Source organism: Eleutherodactylus coqui, chromosome 8, assembly GCF_035609145.1.
Source record: "Eleutherodactylus coqui strain aEleCoq1 chromosome 8, aEleCoq1.hap1, whole genome shotgun sequence".
Classification (NCBI taxonomy): domain Eukaryota; kingdom Metazoa; phylum Chordata; class Amphibia; order Anura; family Eleutherodactylidae; genus Eleutherodactylus; species Eleutherodactylus coqui.
In genome coordinates, this window is record NC_089844.1 from 55,036,829 (window position 1) to 55,057,987 (window position 21,159).

The 21,159-nt window shown below is 41.1% G+C and overlaps 1 protein-coding gene across 2 annotated transcripts; it reads left to right on the forward strand.

Annotated features, from left to right (window-relative positions):
- The first annotated feature begins 300 nt into the window (after positions 1 to 300).
- Positions 301 to 18,795, forward strand: MYL1 (myosin light chain 1). 2 transcript variants are annotated; one of them, XM_066575632.1, is made up of 7 exons: positions 301 to 562; positions 14,738 to 14,765; positions 16,911 to 17,054; positions 17,615 to 17,788; positions 17,881 to 17,958; positions 18,104 to 18,146; positions 18,505 to 18,795. In XM_066575632.1, the coding sequence occupies exons 1-6, from the start codon at positions 443 to 445 to the stop codon at positions 18,130 to 18,132; spliced, it is 573 nt and encodes a 190-aa protein (XP_066431729.1). In that variant the 5' UTR covers positions 301 to 442; the 3' UTR covers positions 18,133 to 18,146; positions 18,505 to 18,795. The 2 variants fall into 2 exon arrangements, with proteins under 2 accessions (XP_066431729.1, XP_066431730.1); XM_066575633.1 differs by lacking the exons at positions 301 to 562; positions 14,738 to 14,765 and adding exons at positions 13,770 to 13,884; positions 14,473 to 14,497.
- Positions 18,796 to 21,159: the final 2,364 nt, after the last annotated feature.

Below are 21,159 nucleotides of genomic sequence, written 5' to 3' on the forward strand. Positions count from 1 at the left end.
TACTGCATAAGAACAAAATGAAATTCCTTCAAGGAATTGGGGCCAAAATGTTCCCACCTGCAACTGCATGTCAACAAGAGCTTTCCAGGCAGCTTATTCATGTGTGTTTGTCCTTTACACTTATCCTAAAAATCCAGGCAGGCTAAAAAAAATAGAAGTCCCGTGGCTTGATGTAGCCCTGACCCCCTTATATTCCATTTATAGTCTTAGTCCTTATGACATCCTCCTTGCCTGGGGAACTGTCCAATCCAGCAGCATGCATGGAGATTGTGTTAGGTACTAAGCGAAATATAAATATGCCCTAATAGTGAAAAAGACACTGGGTCCCACTTCTAGGCTCTGGACGGAGGATCGTCCTGATATTACCTTCTCCCTCAAGAAAACACTTGGGCTGGGTTCTTTTTGGATCCTTAACTACCTCCCCTGTTTAAACTAAAGCACAATGGCACCCAAGAAGGATGTGAAGAAACCAGCTGCCGCAGCGGCACCAGCTCCAGCCCCAGCCCCAGCCCCAGAACCAGCTAAACCCAAAGAACCAGCAATTGACCTGTCCAGTATCAAGGTAACTGGGCTGCAATGGGATGTAATGTGTTTTGGTCACTGGAAACTTAGGGGAATAGCGAGATGCTGCTTTCTATAGATTGTACTCTTTAGAAATGCGTTATTCTGAGAACACGGAAGACTAAATCCCACATCTCAGAGTGTTCTTCTTTATGTTGTGGATGTTTTTGTGGCTTCCTTGATGAGTACTTTTTGGGGGAATTAGGGATAACGTTTAATTTTTGATATCACTTGTAACTTTTGAAGTGTTTTACATCGAAACATACACAAGGGAATAAGACACAGTATATTTAACTCCCCTAATTTCACCCATGTATATGTAAGTTATTTAGAACTTCTGCCCTATGTTATCATTAATCATGCAAAACTTGTGTCTTATATATTCCTTTTACTTACCACTTATAGTAACATATTAGCCATATACTTGCTGGTCTGCCCTCATCTGGCAAGATCTAATAGTTATTCTTGAATTGGGGTTTATGAACAAAACTTTAGTATTTCCAGTGACTCTACACAAGCCATCTCTTTACTTTGTGTGCTGTCAATGAATGCAGTGTGAAGTGTGATGTGTCCTCACTAAGATTGCTCCTTGGAGTGGTAGGACAGACAGGTGCCTAGATAGTTGCAGTCTTTTCAATGCTTCTCCGCCTTCCTAGCAGCTAATTGGTCTGTAAATGTGGATCAGAAGGAGGATGCCCTAATATGGAGGAAAAAGGCTTGACTTCCATTATAATTAGGACTAATGCATAATGGGGCGTTTCTCTTCTTGCTGGTGAAGGGACACTAAAAACCTGTGATGTACATTCGTCATGCGGTCTACTGTTGTGTATAGCTAGTCGATTTAGGCTGGGGAGAGGCTCATTGTAGTGTTCTTCATTGGGATCAATCCATAAAGATGTTAATACCATGATCTCTTCTTTATCTCACATATCTCTAGCTGTGAGATAACAGACAATGAATTAGCATTCGAATGAATGACAATGAATTATGTCTTTATTGGCTTTGCTTTTAGAAGTTGTGGATTTTAGGTTTATTGCTGTTGACGTTAACTAATGATGATGTATATAATGTAAGTAGTCGAAGTTTAGGGTTAGCAACTTACTGGCATCTTGTATGATTAGTCACTAATCTCTGAAATCTTTTCAGTATCATGAAGGAGCAATGTTTTTGAGATTCAGTTTTTGCGGTGATGTTTTCCTGTGACGCTTTCCATTCATTTGCTTCAATGACTAATTGTGTCGTGTAGACCTAACATAATATCTATAGTACATCGCATGAGCTAATAGATTTAAAGTAAGAAAATATGAGCAAGTTATTCTTTACATCAAGAACTTTATCCTACAGGACAACTTTTTCGACACTCAGGTCACATAAATTAATCAGTAATTGGTCGGGTGATAAAATAACGTGAATGTCACTAAGCTCATTCTTAAATTGTTTATCTAACTAATCTTCCGTATTTGCTTCAAAGACTTTAACTGTCCTGTAGAGTACAAGCTGCTATATGTGCTTAGTTATAATAGCAGGTTTGATGAGAATTGCCTTCTTAATTAGACATCAAGGGTGCCCTTTCAGGAAACGTGGAACAATATATTTCACTTGACTGCAAAGGTTATGTGTTCAGTGATACATTAAAATACTTAAGGAGCTAATAAAACATCAATGTTTGTAAGTGTTGTCGTTTAGCAGCTGTTACTTCGGTTTCTGCATTATTATCTAAGGGCTCCATGATCCAATTAAATCATAAGGATTGCTGTGTGCAGTGATCGCCATCTGTTGGCCATGTCCCTGCACTGCGGCTAGCATATCACATTCTCTGATAAATAGTAATACTGTACTAAATTCATTATTAGTTTTGAGCGTACCAATCTAGTAGAATCCTGTTTTGGATCAAGTTTGGCTAAAAGTTGTACCAAAGCAAGTTTCTACTGGTTCAGTTTGCTTAACCCTAGTCCTCAACATTGATGTATGACATGGTCTAAGAAGGATAAAAGCCCAGTATAACACTCTGAGAGGCTTTCACGGCTCTTAGACACCAGTTTTAGGGGTTTTGGTGAACTTCTGGTTCGGTTCAAACTAATTTGGACCGAACATAACTTTTTGCAAAAGTTTTCAAAACTTTTCAGAAGTTTACTCGTCATCACTATTCATTATCTTCATTTTTTGAGTCATAGCATATTAAATTCCTATTCCTCACTCTAGCCTAGTATATTTGAATGTACATTTAGTATATAACCATTGGGAGTAAATTAATTATTTAGCATTATTTTTAGGGTTCGGGTAAAATACACAACTACAGTATGAATTCTTGTTTTTTAGTGTTTTTACGCATGTATCTTATACAGCATGATATAATTGTTTCAGTGTTTGTTTAATGTATGCTCTTGTGTGAAGTGTTGCAATGTGGACACTTGCCAGACCAATATGCGCTGATGGAAGCCTGCAGGTTCGGAAACAAAGGATAACAGTAACGTAAGAATTTAATGGTGGCAATGCATTGACAGAATGTGCTGAGATGATAGATATTCCTTATATCCACAGGAACATTTTCTCTGTTGTTAAAGGGAAGCTACCACCAAATTCATGCTGCCCAAAATATGGGCACCATGAACCAAGGACAGGCTTGGCTATTGCCCCATGTATGTATTATTCAGAAATGCTGCTGTGTTACAGAAGAAATGCACTTCGAAGTTTCACTTGGACCTGAGCTCCAAATCGTGAAGGTGTGACGCACCGGCCTCTTCTCGACCACGGCATCATGATTGACAGCCTTCTCCCCTTGTGTATAGGGAGGAAGCTGTCAGTGTGGATGATGCAGGTGGAGAGGCGAGCACACCCCAGCTCCGTAACTTAGACCTCAGTTTCGAGTCAAACTTCAAAGCGTGTTCATTTTGAAATATATACGTGGAGGTAATAGGTATCCCTGTTCTGGGTTCATGTTGCCCATAGTTCAGGCAGCATGAGTCTAGTGAAAGGTTCCCTTTAATAGGATGGTCTATCCAAATACATATTGCAGTTACAAAAGTTAGACTGTGTATATTGGAATCACTAGAGTTAAAGCACTTTCACAGATACGTCCTATAGTAGACCAGCTAAGACATAGGACATGTGCCCCCTGGTATAATGGTTGGTATTACACTTTATTTATAGCTCATTCCATGTACAATTAGTCTGCAACCTTCAGATGCCTTAGTGGGCAAGTGTCATTTTGGACATACGATCATGTGACTCCAAGTGTTCCTTACTGACCGGTTATATACTTCAAGGTATATTTTACTTATACACTTTAACCCCTTAAGGACCAGGGTATTTGGGCCCAAAAGGACACCGCATTTTACCCATGTGGTGGTTGACAGCTCTATTTTTTCATTCAGCTACCAAAATAATGTTTGCTGTGTTTTTTTTCCTGTGACATATAGGACTATTTTTTAGAATCGTTTTTCACAGAATAGTTTTTTTGTTTTTTTATTTTTATTAGGGGTAAAAAGCTAAAATAAAAAAGATTTTTTTAATTTATAGTTGTTTATATTTGCAATTTGTATATTTAAGATACAATAAAGAGCAGGAATGGGTTCCTCATTTTGTTTAGGACGTTTTGATATATAACTTGTAAAGTCTCGGATTAAAGCGTGCGTATGGCGACAGTTTAGGTTTGTGTCTGCGGGGATTTTTTTTTCTTTTTTATACAGATATTTATACACATAGTAACGTAGTATGTTAGGCTGAAAAGAGACAAATGCCCATCCAGTTCAGCCTGTTTCCACCCCACCTTGTTGATCCAGAGTAAGGCAAAAAAAAACAAACAATGAGGCTGAAGCCAATTTACCGTATTTTGGGGGGGAAAATCCTTCTTGACTCCATAATGGCAGTCAGAATAATCCCTGGATTAATGTTTGAAAGTTCCTACCTGACTCCAAAACCCGGAGCAACAGCCCGCTGGTTATTTATTGTCTATATCCTGTAATATCATAGCACTCCAAAAAGATGTTTAGTCCTCTCTTAAACTCCTCCATTGATTTCGCCATCACCACTTCCTCACTGCTCTTACAGTAAAGAACCCCCTTCTGTGTTGGTGATGAAACCTTCTTTCCTCTAGACATAGAGGATGCCCTCTTGTTATCATCGCAGTCCTGATGAATGAATCGTACTCTGATTGGGCCCTCTTGTTACCGTCGGTGGCCCAATCAGAGTATGATTCATTTATTACCACCCTCTGTTTTCTATCTCTGAGCCAGTTCTTTACCCAGATACACACATTTTCGCCCAGAGCTGTCTCATTTTATATATCAGCCTATTATGCGGCACGGTGTCAAATGCTTCAGAGAAATCCAGATATACGAGATCAATAGACTCTCCGAGGTCCAGCCTAGAACTTACTTCATTGTAGAATCTGATCAGATTGGTCTGACATGATCGACCCCTCATGAACCCATGTTGATGAGGAGTTATATCATTTTTTTTATTTTATTGTTATTTTTCTTTACTTATTCTTAGATTTTTTAAAATTAAATCTATGTCCCCCACGAAATAATAAAAAGACCTCTGAGGGTCAGTCATATGGTCTTTTTTTAATTTCACACTTTCCCACAAGCTGGGGCATCCATAGGAGTCCTAGTTACAGGGGAAAACATCCCCCTGTAGTGAGAGCAGTCACTGGCAGAACTGGTGTGGGTCTGCTGGGACCCTGCAGCTCTACTGTAGCAGGGGACACCCGGTGGTCCGCTGGTTGAATAGTGGAAGTGGCACTTCTGCTTTCTCTCTTCACTTCATAGCGCTCAGTGACTGACAGCTGGGGCCCCAGCCTGCTTCTGCTACTTTGCTTTACTCCCACGCCATAAAGTGCAATTTATAAATAATGATTCAAAAAAAAAAAATTGGTTTTGCTTATAGCAACCCATGAAATGTTACTGGCTTTCATTTGCAGACAAATGCATACAAACTAAATTCTATCATATTCAGCCATGCGCCCTGCTCTCAGAGCTGAAGGACTAAGGCTGCCTGTCCACGGGTGTGGCAATATCCCGCCGCGGGAGCCGCAGCCGGGAGAAGGAGGCAGCTCATGGATCTCCACAGGGAGCCAATCTGACAGACAGGCTCACCACAAAGAATCGCGGCAATTCGCAGCATGCTGCGATTTGCCACCCGCGAGCGGAGAATGGCTATGATTCTCCACTCGTGGACAGGGGGGCTTTGCTTTCCATAGCAACACTATGGAAAGTGTGCACTGCGTTCCCTGCGGCCGGATTATCGCCGCGAGGAATGCAATTCAAAAACGCCCGTGGACAGGCAGCCTTAGAAGAGCTATCTAACATAGAGCTCTATACCATGTACTGTCCATAAATCCAATTTTTAAATATTATTTATACAGGCTGGGTCACAGACAAGTAGGCCGGCACCACACAGGAAAATCTGCCTCTGTTGCCCATAGCAACCAATCACAGAGCAGCTTTTATTTCTTATACTGCTGAGGTAAAATGAATGCTGTGCTGTGATTGGTTGCTATGGGCAACACAGATTTTCTTTTTGACATCTGTGGTGTGGTGCTGGGGTCATTTTCCGTGACCGACCCTATATGATTCAGACTTTGGTGGATTTCTGTAGCTTTTAGGGCAATTATTGAACAAAATTAGGCAACTTTAAGCCATTTTCTTCTGCAATGTATGTATATATATGACAAGATAATGTCTGTTGAACATCAGTATGACGCGCCATTATTACAACCGGCGCACCAACCTGTCTAACCACCTAATTCAATATGCGATGCCTTACATCCTATGATTACATTCTTACATTTTAAAGGTATTTTAAAGCAAATACCAAATACTTAAGGCCAAATTGCAAATTCTAGGAACTAGGGCGGCCGTACACAGGCACATTTGCATTTGTGGACGCAAATCCTGCCCGCCGCATGCGCAGTAAATGCACTGTGATTTCAATGGGTTCCTTCACGCGTGTTTTTTTTCCACGCACTTTTCAAGCGCAGGGAAACAAACACGGCATGCTCCATTTTAGTATGCAATTGCGCACCGTAGGCCCCGTTTGCCTGAAATCATGCACTGAACTGCGCAGTTATCGCTGGGTTAAACGATAACACCTGGGTCTACCAACTCAGCTGACTACTCAAACATGGCGCTGCCTCCTATGGGGTCTTTTGGTGTGCAAAGGCGTACTGAAATGGAGCATGCTGTTCTTTTTTTGTATGTGCATATACATCTGTGTGAGGCGCCCTAAGGCAGTTTAGTTTTTCACACGCGCAAAAAAGAACAATGAGAATAAACCCATTAAAACAATGGGTTCTATTCTCCGCGCAATGCGTCCGCATCTTTTGCGCGTTCAATTGAGCCTGGCATAATACAGTGAGTATTTGTCCCCCATGTGAATGAGGCCTTAGGGCATATGCAGATTCCGTTCACACGTGGCTCTGGTTGCGTTTTTTTGTGCGCATATTCACTGAGTTTCTTCACACAACTGCGCAAAAACGCTCGCCTCGGTGTTTGCGCATGAATGAGGTTTGGTGAGGTTGTCTTGCACTCGCATAGTACTGTACTTTCTGTGCAATCGGGGCCAGTTCACACACACACGCCGACACACTCCTGCCATGGATTAAAAGGCTATTTAGCCTAATGAGGGCCAGATGTGTTCTTTTCCTCGTAGTTTTGCGCAGTGTTTCACGCATCCCCTTGTGTATTTGCGCACCTCCCGTAGACTTCTATGGGTCCTATGATGCGCAAAACTGAGAAAGATGGAGCAGGTCTTACCTTTTTCTACGCGTGTATTGCAATCAATGCGTTCTATTCTCATACGCAAAGACGGTTGTGTGGAGAAGCCCTAATTACACGTGCAAAGAAGAAAACCGCCAGCAGGGCCCCTTGATTGTAGGCACATACATCATGTGTTTTCCCTGCATACTTGCTCATTCCTTTCGAGTTCAGTGCGCTATATTTCGGTGCGTAATACACATCATAAGACATGCTGCAAAATAAGTACGTGTAATAAATAGGTTCTATTCACTCCTTGTTATACACGGAAACAAGCTGCATGCATTACCAAGCCTATTCAGACCTGTGTATACCATAGGCCTGTATGTGACGTATGTTCACATGACCGAAGTTGGGGGATGGCAAGAAGCAGGCTGATACGTCTGTGCCGCAGGTCAATCGTTTATTTTTTATGCAATCACAATGCCCGGTCATGCGCTCACATGTCACACACTTCTCGTGGAATAGAATGGCAATGAAATGCCTACTTAGGGCGAGTGGTTTTCTTTTCCCTCTGTTGTGCGCAGGGTAACTCCTTCCCCTCCCTTTTTTTTTGAGGTTCCATAGAAGTCCATGGCAGCTTTCTGTGTAAAGCTTTATTTACACGGGCACGATGATTTTCGCGTGAACGAGACGCAGCCGTGACCAAGTCACGGCTGAAACTCCCGTTTTAAAGACCATGCAGGCGGCTGAGCCGCTACCGCAGCCCTGGGATACTGTCAGCCAGGTGGAGGGGGGAGTTTAGTTCTGCTAAACTTCAACCCCCTTCCCGCCCCTTGCGGGCTTACGACAAGTGGAGGAGGCAGGAGCTTAGCAGAGCTAGTCCCTTCCCTCCCCAGGCTATGGAAGCTGCCGGCAAGGGGGAAGAGGGCGGGACTTTAACATACTAGCCCCCACCTTGTCCCGTCCCCTCCCTTTGCACACAGCCAGCAGGGGGCGGAGAGGGGGGAGAAAAGGGGTAGGGAGTTTAGCAGTTACGCTGCTGAACTCCCTCCCACCTCCCTTCTCCAGCAGCTGTCATAGACTCCCATAGTAGTCTACAGCAGCGGTCGCCGTATTACGGCCAAAGATAGTTCCAGAACTATCTTTTCTGGCCGGTGTAAAATCGTCCAGATGGAATGCGTACTGAATGCACTATTTTTGCCGGCAGGACGGTTTTACACTTCGGGAATGCACCCATCTGAACTGATGCATTGGAAACCAATGCTACAGATGGTAGCGTATATCGGCCGGCCATGAAAACACAGCCGATATACGCTTGTGTGAAAGAGCCCTAACACGGACAAACATGGGGCACGACCTATCTTTTCATGACAAGGGTTTTGCGGGGAAAAAACACATTCGCCTGAACGAATCTATTGAAATCGAAGGCCTCACTTTGTCGCATTATACGGGCTAGATTTTCACAAGCAGAAATGCCTCCGCAAACACGTCCGTCTGTATCCACCCTTAAGCGGAGTTCTTTTATCCGTTATTGTCAGATCTGTAGTGTTTTTGTGGAACGAACATTGCTTTTTTGCGAACACATCAGCAGGACTTTTGGTGCGCAAATGCACAGGACAGTAGCGTGAACTGCGGAGTTATGACCGAAATGCACAAGAAAAATATGCGCATGTGAACTAACCAACTGAAATCATCGAGCTCTATTCTCTGCGTATTGCGCACGCAAATTTTGCGTGTGCAAATACGCCCATGTGCATTTGTGTATCTGAGGCCTTTGACAGATGAGTGTTATGCAATACGCTCGCTCCTGCCCAATTGTTTTTGTGCAGTGAATGAGTGTATTTTGTGCTCATGCATGCGCAAACGCTGTGTTTAGTGCATACCTGCACTGCAGATGTACGTTTTTGCGCACCTTGCATAGACCTCTGTGGGGCTCTTTGCGGAAGCAAATTCAAAGCTTTCTGTTAGCTTTCCGCTTCTTTTTAAACGCATTGAAATCAATGGAGGAAAATGGAACTATTTATTCCACCTCTCTGCTCCAAAAACAGAGAAGACAGCAGGAACGCAGGCTGAACCCTGGTATGAATGAGCCCCTAGACATCCGTTCTGATCAGTTTGTGTGTATGAGTCGTACCGCTGTCTTACAGCTGAACACGTGCAGTTCTTCTACGGATCAGTGAAACAGAATAGCTTCCATTTGTGTCCGTCCACAACAGGGTACAGTGTAAAAAAAAAATGCAGTATCAAACAGGTGGGAACTTGAAGTGCCGTGAATAAAAACTCCTTTTATTGTAATCTATGCATGTAAAAATCACAGGCCCAATCTCTGGACCTGTGATTTTTATATGCACAGATTACAATAAAAGGAGTTTTTATTCACAGCACTTCAAGTTCCCACCTGTTTGATTCTGCATTACGTATAAATACCACCGGATCGAGTGATTAATGAAGTATGTGAGTATACTCCTACATGTGAAATGTATGCTGCAAGCTGAAGTGGATAAGACGAGATGAGACTTTTTTTGCTGCTTTACAAATGTTAAAAAAAAATGAAAGGTGCAATGCTTCAATTTCTGGGTTTTTTTGGACAAAAACTGAAACGAAATCAGTCCCACTAAAATCAATGGAGATTTTGCTGGATCCATTGATTCCCATTTTTCTGCTCTGAGGACAGAACAGAAAAACGGAACACAAAATGCTGATGTGAACCCAGCCTTAGGCCCTCATCACACAAGCTTATGCGTATTTGCATATGCTTGAGTGCTGCGTTTTTGTGGAATGAACAATACTTTTTGTGCACACATATTGGCGTATTGTACGTTTTGCCCCCTCGAGGCATGTTCATCTACGCGCAGCAAACAAACGCATCCATTGAAATGTCTAATTAGTTTCAGATGTGTTCTTTTTCCAGCACAATCATGCGATGTTTCACGTATCTCCTTGCATATTGCACTTGCATTTGCGCACTCCCCATTGACTTCTATGGGAACCTTTGGTCTGCAAAAATAGGGCATGTTCTATTTTTTTCGGATGACCAAATGTGCGTGCGAAAAGCGGAAATGTGAATGAATCCATTGGAATCAATGGGTTCTATTCTCGCGCATGCAAATACACTCATGTACGCCGTTACGGTTGCACTACCAGATAATTTAAGATCTTAATTAGGCCACACGACCAGATTTGAATTGTGGATTCTGTGATCCATGTCTGCACGGACTTTCCACAGGTAAAAAGTCCATGGAGGCATCCGACCCGCAGCCCATGCGCAATTAACATTGTGTATGGGCTGTGGGTACCCACGTCATTGCTAAACAATAGCAATAAAACCCTGTACTGCGCATGATCGCCTGAGAGCCTCCGCGGTCATACGCAAAACAGTTCAGTGAGGTATGCAGGGTCACCGACCGGGCTCACAGCCGGAATCCGCTGCGGAATCCGACCCGTCGTGTGAGCCCAGCCTTAATCATCTATCTAAGAGGTTGCGCAGGATAAGAAAAACGTGTCTGTTTCTTGCAGAACAGTGCCACGCCTGTCCACGGGTTGTGTCTAGTATTGCAGCTCCTTTCCATCAAACAACCTGTGGACAGGTGTTTTTGAAAGAAAGTAGCCACATTGTAAATCCTGGACAACCCCTTTTACTAAATGCTTATTAGCTATTATGGTCCTAATAAACAGAAACAAGTATATATCGCAATGTTTTGGCAGTTTACATAGTTGTATATGACATGATAGGGAAGCCTAAAATATTGCCATTTTAAAGGGGCTTAAATAGGTTTTCCAGGGATTTTCTGGGCAAAACCTATTGACCCATCTTCAAGATAGGTCATCAATTCATTGCCAGGGATCCGCGGCTCAGGAGCCCTGGCGATGAGCTGATTGCCTGGCCTGCATAGTAGATGACGTCTTAAGGGATGGCAGTGGGCAAATCAATGGGAGCTGAAGCTGCTATAACACGTCCGCGTCCAAGCCTGATGTCAGAGGCGGAAGCGGCAGAAAGGTAATAGACATCTTTCGCTCCCATTGATATTCAGATGCCCTGTAAGTTCATCAGGGCGGGGTAATCAGCTCCTCACCAGGGATCTCCAGCAGCGGGTCCCTGGCTATTAACTACTGATGACCTATCCTTAGAATAGGCCATCAATATCAAATCAATGAGGATCCAATTTCAATTAAAGGGACCCTGGAACTCAGATCAGTTCTGCAGTCTCTTAATTGTTTCTCAGGCACAGCTATGTATATTTTGTTGTATTTGTAGCTGGCTCAACTTACTGCAGCTCAGTCCTGTTCAAATTTTATGGGACTGATCTGCAGTACCAGTTTCAGCCACTACAGGATGCATAGAGCTGTGCCTAGGAAACAATGAAGAAGTCATAGCACTTGGCCAAACACAACGGCCTCTTCAATCAGTCGATCAGCAACTAATCTGATATTGATGGCCTAATTTATGCAGCGTCCAATGCTGCGAAAAGCTTACAGGTGTCTCTATATAGGCACTGGAAGGCATCCTGAGGATTTTGGCAGAGCGAGGGTTTTCCAGGGTGCAATGTATTTTTTCGCTAAAAACGTTGCTTACAGTTGTGTAAATGGGCGAGAAAACGGCTGTAAACGCAAAAAAATGGCTGTTCATGGAATTTCACGACGTGGCCAAAACAACATAAAAATGCATATGGCCGCGTGAAAGAGCCTTTAGATACATTTTTTGAGCCAAAACCAGAAGTGGGAACAGAGGAGAGACTGATCTAGTCTTCATTCTCCTCCTACTGTGTGGATACACCTCTGGCTTTGGCTAACAAAACTGTCACGCTAACTGCATGCGTGATCCCAGCCTTTCACATGATAGCATTCTGGTCAGTATTTTGCATCACTATTTGTGAGCTAAAACTAGGAACAGATGCAAAGCATGGAAGGGGTGCAGATTAGAGATGAGTGAGCGTACTCACTAAGGCAAGCTACTCGAGCGAGTAGTGCCTTATGCGAGTACCTGCCCGCTCGTCTCTAAAGATTCGGGTGCTGGCGGGGGAGAGCGGTGAGTTGCGGGAGTGAGCGGGGGGGGGGGGAGGAGTGAGAGAGAGATCTCCCCCTGTTCCTCCCTGCTCTCCCTCGCCAGCACCCGAATCTTTTGAGACGAGCGGGCAGGTACTCGCATAAGGCACTACTTACTCGAGTATTTGCCCTTAGCGAGTACGCTCGCTCATCTCTACTGCAGATCCTTCATTATACAGTACGCTTTCTAAGTATGGGTTTCACTTCCACTTTTGGCTTACAAATATGGATGCAGTTTACCGACCAAAATACGCATGCCTATTTATACATCATTCATTACTTGTGATAAATAATCCATTTTTAGAATTTTTCGGTTAATAGGATAATGGACAGAAAATCTGCAGCACACTGGTAATTGTAGGCACCCATTCAATAAAGAATACAACAACAAGCAGCACAATCACTAACATACTGGAGATATCATGCAGCTTAATTTAACAATGAAGAGGTCGGTTGTGAAAGATGAAGGATGGGCGATGGAGAAGAATTTAGGAATTACAAATAGACTTTCTTCTCGATTATCCCTGACACATTCCTGTGATTACACTACAAATCCTTTAATGCTGGAGGGTTTAGAAACATTTGTACCTCAGATTACCACTAGATGGCGATAACCACTAAGGAAAGTTTTAGTTCCAACTTTAGGCAGTGTGTAATAGATAAGGAAACAAATCTTTCCTGTGGGTTTGCCTACATGTATTTATGCATGCAAAAAAACCCTGCAAGCATTGATTATATGCACTAATACACAGCGAATATGCATGTATCATGCATATTCGCTGCATATTTGCGCAACTTCATTTCAGTCCATAACACGGACCCATATAGGACGTGCTGCGTATTTTAAAATGCAACCAAAAAATGTGTGAAAAATATGCACACGTGAATAAATCCATTGAAATCAGTAGATTCTATATACTCCGTATGCAGTGTGTTAAAGATACGTTTGAACTTATTGGGTAGTAATAATATAGTTAATGATACTTTTGGTGGTGCTTTGTTTGGCTGATTTCCACTTAGAGTACTAGTAGCAGCTTTTCATGTACTTGAAACCTCCAAGTCATTAATTCTGGTCTACGCGCTGATTATTTTAACAATTATGTAATTGATTGTGTTAAGTTACCCATGCAGTTGTCATTCAGGGTGCTGTGGTTCCCACAGAATGGAGCTGACAGGCAGAGTAGGATAGCCCTTGATTTACCTGCTTGTAAATTCTGAGAGAATAGTTGTTTTTAAATTTACAGCCCAAAATTGTGCCTGGAAATCTCCTCCTCATTGAAAAAAAACTGCTGACGAGTTTTAGACTCATTAAAGCATGTCGAACCCACTTCCTACTAAAAATAGCTCTCCAAATTGGTGATACTGGAAGGAGATCCCTCCTTTCCCTTTGCCCTAAGAAAGCCAAAAACTCATCAAGAGGTGGGGCTAGCTTCCCCTCTGACATCTGAGATGGGCGGTCATGTCACTGCCCCCGGATAAATAAGAGGAGCTCGGCCGGAGCAGAAGGACCACAAGCTCAAGCCCTCCTCAGGACAGCGTCTCAGCTCCCTACTCCTCTCCCAGTCCCAGGCTCAACATGGTGGGTGTCATTAGTTTGTTTCTGTAGCCGAGCACTAGCATTGCACTATGCAGAGTAGAACTTGATGACTTTTCCTAAGACTTTGTCTTAGAAAGACTAAATCTTTTAAAGTGCTTAACTTTTCATAAGACATTACGGGTCTTTCTATAAAAATGAAGCTTCCATTTCTACTGATTAACTATAATACGATTGCTACTATGAATAAACCTAGCACAGGTTGTACGTATATAGTGCTGGCTGAATCTATGAAATATTTTATTTAACTCTTTGGGTTAATCCCTTTTTGCTGATTAACTCGAGGCCTTTAGGCTTTACCTATTACTTATATTAGAAGTAGTGCATTTGCATTGTCAGTGCTGCAAAGGATTCTGGGATTAAGAACAAAGCCTGTTTCCAAGTTGCAAGCGCGGCATAAATTCTTAATGTAGACAAAATGAAACAAAATGAGCAATAACAAATAAATAACATTTCCTAAACATAGTGATCGCAAACATTATACATATTCCCATGTTTTAGATCTACACTTGGTTTTCTGTCCATTCACTTGCCACCATTACTAGTCTTTGGCTTTTTCTCTTTCCCTTGCAGTCTTTCTCCGCAGATGAGGTTGCTGGTAAGTCATAGCTGGAAGTGAAGTAATGCCTTTCCGTCGGTGATACAAATTCTCTCTTTGATCCAAAACAAATGGCAACAAATGGCACCCGGGCATCTCCTTCATTGCTGGCCTTGTTTGGTTTTCAGCTTCCTGTATGTTCCATATGCATGGATTTATCTTGTGGACCTGAGAAAGCTGTGAACCTCAAATACAAACAGGCCTTTAATTGTAGCGTTTTGGCTGATTTTCTTTTAACAGATTGAATTCTCTCAAGATCAGCAGGATGGTAAGTGGAGAACCAGGTCTGACTGCTTTTATAGCTACTAGGTTAGATTTGGTGCAGAACCCATATAACCGGCACGTATGTATTTAATAAAATAGCTCATGTGCAAATCTGATGTTCTGCTTTAACGTTTTATTTGGTATTAGATTTGCCCTAAAGCTGTTTTATGTGTTTAACTTTATATAAAATGAATAGTGTATCCCATGCTTTGTCAACAAGAACTCTTCATCATGAATGTCTTCCTCTTGTTGCCTTTGTTTCAAATGTGGGATACGGTACACAAACAGCATCAGAGCTGCAAATATATAAACTTGGTTCTGGAAATGAATAAATAGACTACTTCCTGAAGGATGCAGATATTGTGGGTATGAGACTGATCCAAGTTTGGGCAGTGCAGTTTAACTGACAGAGTATACCATAGATAGTTGGTGACATGACAGTATGAGTCATAAAGGGTATTCTGGGGTGCCTTTGTGCTGCCAGGGCATACCCATTACCTGTAAGAGTTAATGCCACTATAAATCATTCATCAGAGATGTAGTAAAGTTCACTCTCTATTCCCTAAAGCTCCGGTTTACACTTTGTAAAATAAGACTATTACGCAATCACATGGTGTAGATATAGAGCCTCTTACAAATCACACCCTACCATTCTTGGGAGGCTGCCCACCTCTAGTATGGCTTTTAACAAATCTGAATTAGTACATTATTTTGTTTGACAGAGAGGTTCTGCAGCAGCTAAGGCTTGTGGCTTCCCATGTAATGCCTAGGGTAATGACAATTACTTTGTCACTTTTCCTAGTATATACATGAAATACCAATCGTATAAGTGATAGCTGCCCATGTCCAACAAACATTAGCTTTAACTTGGTGCCGAAGATACACAGTAGCAGCAAACTGTCACTTCACAGCATAAAAGCCATTGAAAAGGTCAAATAAAAGTTTGTTGTAACAGTGTACGTAATGCGTTACATGTCAAGTTAACGTTTGCTACAACTGCACATCTGCTATCCATTTGAAAGAACTCATAAATTCTGTACACTACCTTGTCATCTTGTGCTTGAGAACACTCAGTGAGAAGTTTTTAATCCGCATTGTATTAAGGAGTAACAACTTTTAAGCAACATGAACAAAGGGAAATAACACCATGCAATTAGATGACGCCAAGTTGCAATAATATATTTAGATCGCTAAACCTGCCAGGTGCAGCTCTTGGCTGAGCGTGTTGTACTTGTGAAAGTAAATGCTGACGCTGTCAAACTTTTCTCTGGTGACAGGTGCCTATGTTAAGCATCTTAATTGCTAGTGCTCTGGCACTTAAAGGGTTAGGGGGGCTAGTGCTAGGAATAGGATATCCCGTTACAAGAGCTCTGACCCTCCGCTAACATTAGCAGCTTTTTACAGTCTGTCTCTTAAACTATCTGTGACTCGATTTGGAAGCCTCTCCGTGTTACTGAAAATAGCCCAGTTTCAAATGTCCCAGGCTGAAAAGTAGCTGAAGACGCACAAATTCCACCTCCGCTGCTACAAGAGGTCATTCAAGTGTAACCTTTTGTAATGTCTTATAAATCAGAGCTGGACCAACCCTTTAATTCTGCACATAATTTAGTGTATAGTGAAAGCAGTTAATAAAAGTAATGTATGTGTAGGTGTGTATATATATATGTGTGTGTATATATATATTATATATATGTATATATATATTATATATATGTATATATATATATATGTATATATATATATATATATATATATATATATATATATATATATATATATATATATATATATATATATATATATATATATATATATATATATATATATATATATAGTGGATGTAGCAGAACGGAATTAGTCATTCAACTTTTTCTTTTTTTTTACACCATAAGTAAATTTACCCAGTTTTATTATGGAAAAGCACCCGTAACACATTAAATCATGGCTCATCATGTAAAATGTGAATCTTAAGTGTGCTGCACTGACCAACTCAGCTCTGCTACATCAGCTTCACATGGGGTTTGCAGTTAAAAATAAATGAATTATATATGTATGTGCGTATATATATATATATATATATATATATATGCGCAATCCAACATTTTTACCTTGTAGCAATCTCACCTTTTGTTTCATTTCATTCCTGCAGACTTCAAAGAGGCCTTCCTGCTCTTTGACAGGACAGGTGAATGCAAAATCACCTACTCTCAGGTTGCTGATGTCATGAGGGCCCTTGGCCAGAACCCCACAAACGCTGAGGTCAAGAAAGTCTTGGGCAACCCATCTCCTGAGGGTAAGTAGTCTTACTGCGATTACATAGACTGAGAAGTACTAGATAAATATATATGACTTCATACTGATGACCTGTTTGCAGATTCCATAAACAGTCCTTCATTCTAGTTCTATGGTCCCCTCATGTTCTATGTCATCTCATATATTATATGGTGAAGCATATTTTTGAGATTTTTTTTCATTTTCTAAAAATATTTAGCATAAAAAGATATAAAATATATTCTGGTTTGTAGATTGGCGAACTAAGATTATTAATCAAATGGTGGTATATTAGGTCTAAGTTAAATCAGATCATAACATTCATTATTCTCTAGGGCATTATGGGTTTTAATCTTATTTGGATTAATTGGCTCCAGGAGTACAAATAATAAACTACTGTATCCATGACAAATATCATACATATCGTATCAGAAAGTTTAGATTAATGGAATGACAACTTATTTACTGAACACGTAAAGGAAAGTCTTTCTGAACCCCTGGCAGAAATATACTTCACAATATGTTAATTTAAAGTGTTTTTTCCTGTTGGGCCAGAGCTTATATTTCATGTATTCTTCACAGAGATGAATGCCAAGAAGATTGAGTTTGAGCAGTTCCTTCCCATGATGCAGGCTGCTGCCAACAACAAGGACCAGGGCAGCTTTGAGGACTTCGTTGAGGGTCTGCGTGTTTTTGACAAGGAAGGCAACGGCACTGTTATGGGTGCTGAGCTGCGTCACGTATTGGCCACACTGGGTAAGCCGATTCTTCATTGCCTAAATGTTCCTTTAACAAGTAGCGATCGATTGAAACTGGACATTAACAATTTGTTATCTCTGCCCTAACAGGTGAGAAGATGAAGGAGGAGGAAGTAGAAGCTCTCCTTGCAGGACAGGAAGACTCCAATGGCTGCATCAACTATGAAGGTGAGAAAAGAGACTATTATTTTTTATTTCAAATCCTATGAATATCGCATTTATTCATTCATTCATTCATTCTGTCATTGGAAATTAAATAAACCTGGGCGTCACTGTAACTTTTCCTTTTTTTACATTTTTTTCTATTTCCTAGCCTTCGTGAAGCACATCATGTCCGTCTAGATTTATGTTTTACAGTAAGTAGTACTTTAATTTAACCCCTATGCTTACACCAAACAAGTACCAATCCAAATAACCTCATGCACTAGTTTCCATATAAACCTTACTGATGAAAAATTACCCTATTTTCATAATATATAACAGAAGCAATCGGTTTATGGACTATTTCGAGCATCGGAAAGTTGAATGGACTCAATGTATAGAGTTCTGTATTGCATATACGGTACTAGCTATGACTTATGTCTAATATTGTAAAGCAAGATTCCCAAGACATGGAGACTTTATATATATTAAATCTAGATACTGTAATATAGTTAACATTATATTATAGAATTTCCTTATTAGCCTTACATTTCCTTTTGTTTCATCTTTTAGCACAGCCTTTGAATGTCTCAGAAGACCTAGAGGCATGGAATCTGTACAACGATCAGCAACTGGTCATTACCAACTTTACAGAAATGTACTGTACAAAACACTCATCAATATTTTTTTATTTTCCACCAATGGGACTCTTTTTTTCCACAAACCCTGTTATTTAAAGAAAAGACCACACAGGACGTATCCCCCTGGCAAAGCTGGCGGAGATTTCAATCAAGCAGATATGTATAACATGCCATGGAGAACTGTACATCAAAAGTCATCTCAATAAAATACCCTTTGCTAAGATGGTGGCTACAAAGTCTCTCTTAATTTACATGCCCTAGGTTATGGGCCAACATACCAAAGAACACTGCGTCATTCACGGTCAGAGGTCGCACTAGCCTAAGGCGTAGTGGTGTTCCTCTGATAGTAGAGGGTTAATTTATTGTATTTCTGTTTTCCATACTGTCTAAACAATAAAGTTTATTGAAAGAAACATAAGGGTGCTTTATTGTTGGTGGGACAAAAGTTTTTAAAGAGCATACCAGACACCTTATATTTTTGGGGTTGGAATACTTGATTCTTAAACATCTTAAACTAGCAGTACATGGGCTAACACTGATCTTACAGTGATATAAACTATATTAACTTGGTATCGGAGACATAATCTAGGTTTCATTAACTACATATTTGGTAACAGAAAATGGGGAACAGTTTTGGTGTCATGAATATATTTATGGTAACAAAAATGTAGTTGAAACCTATAAATAAAATACACAAGAATTCAGTAACAGAGGTTTAGGACTACAAGGACTTTGGAGGTCCCGTGACTACATAATAACTACTAACTGGCCATTAAGTGAATGGGACTTAAAAAGTGCCACATAATATGAAGCTTGCAGTATTACAGCTCATGAGTTAATAGGAATTACGTTTACCAATAAACGATTTGTACAAGAAACATTCTAGGAACACAAAGACTTTGGTCATCTGAAAAGGTCAACATCTCAACAGGTTGAATTTACCTGCGGCATAAAGGCTGAAAATCAGAGGAAAGGGGCAGTGGTAGAGTTTGTCATTGTTCTGAATGAACGGTTTCCATAAATCAAACTTAATTACATTATTCATTGTTGGACTGTGGTCCCTCGGGGACCTCTACAGAAAATGGGTTTGAGAGCTCACCCTCTATCTATACAGAATAGTACGAGGGTTGATTTAAAAATAATGAGACTGTCTTTTTTTTTTTTCTCCAGGTGACAGATCTGGCGACATTCTTGTTTGTGAACATCAACATATCTGAACCTGCAATTAGACAGCCATATTCTTCAGCATTACGTCACAGCGAGTTAAAGCACTTTATGTGTGGCATCATGGTGGATTAAGCAGACATTTCTCTGTATGGCAAAGGAGTGTGATTGAATATTGTGTTAAGTGGTAATGAAACTCTCGACATGTTACAACAAGCATATGGTGATTAAACAATTAGCCCTGGTGCAGTATTTCGGTGGTGCAAGCACTCTAAGGGGGGCAACACACGAGTGAATGATGAAGTGCTTTCAGGGTGGCTATCCACAGCAGTTACAGATGTCAACATTATCAAGACTAATTAACTGTTGCAAGAAGACAGAAGACTCACTACTGTACGGGAACTTTGCATCTCATTCAAATGGGCTCAACGCAACGCGACACAGAAATTGAAAATTCAATTGCACATCTCTACTGTACTTTTAGAGAAATGTCTACTTCACCCACCATGATGGAAGGTACAAACTGCTTTCACTCGCTGTGACAAAACGCTGAAAAGTATGGCTGTCCAACTGCAGGTTCAGACACGTTGATGCAGGACGTTAACAATGTTGCAAGATCTACCACCTGCACAAATACAAGCAGTCTTATTACTTTTCAATCAGCTTTTGTATGCAAGATGAAAACGTTCAGGTTTAATTACATCCTAAAAACTTAGTTGTTATCATTGAACATATGAGATATATCATCACTCATTTGGGATCTCCGACTCACGTATTTTGGCCATGTAATGCAAGCAGAGTCGCTACAAAAATCTATAATGCTTGAGGACAGATCAGTGACAAAAGAAGACCGGGCCGCCAAAGGACACGATGGCTGATACTATCAAAGCGGATACAATTAAACGGCTATCAACAACATATCATGAATAAAGTCTTGTAGGGTAATTGTGAATCAACACATAAAAAATGGAACCTGCTGGCAAGTTATTGGCGCTTAAAACAACCCTCCGGGATGGTGGAAACGAGGATGGCCGCTTCGCTTCTCTGACTACTTGATGCACACAGAGCATTGGTATGCATTGGTATTCTAAAACACTGTATGCTGCTCTGACTGGCCACATAAGCCGTGCTGGCCAATCAAAGCAGGTGTAGTGTCTTAGAATACTAATGATACTAATGTACAGTCTGCATCAAGTAGTCAGAGAAGTGCTGCAGCCATCTCGGTTTCTACAGGTCCGGATGGCTGCTTTAAGGCAACTCTAAAAGGGGTCTTCTGTTGATCAACAAGTCCGATCCTGACATAATTATCAACCACACTTATGTACAGCCCTAACTCCCTATAGCTGCACTTGCTGAAAACCGAAGACCTGTGCCACTTACCAAGTACTGGGTATGTAGGCAAACCTCAATAGTGCGGTTGTGT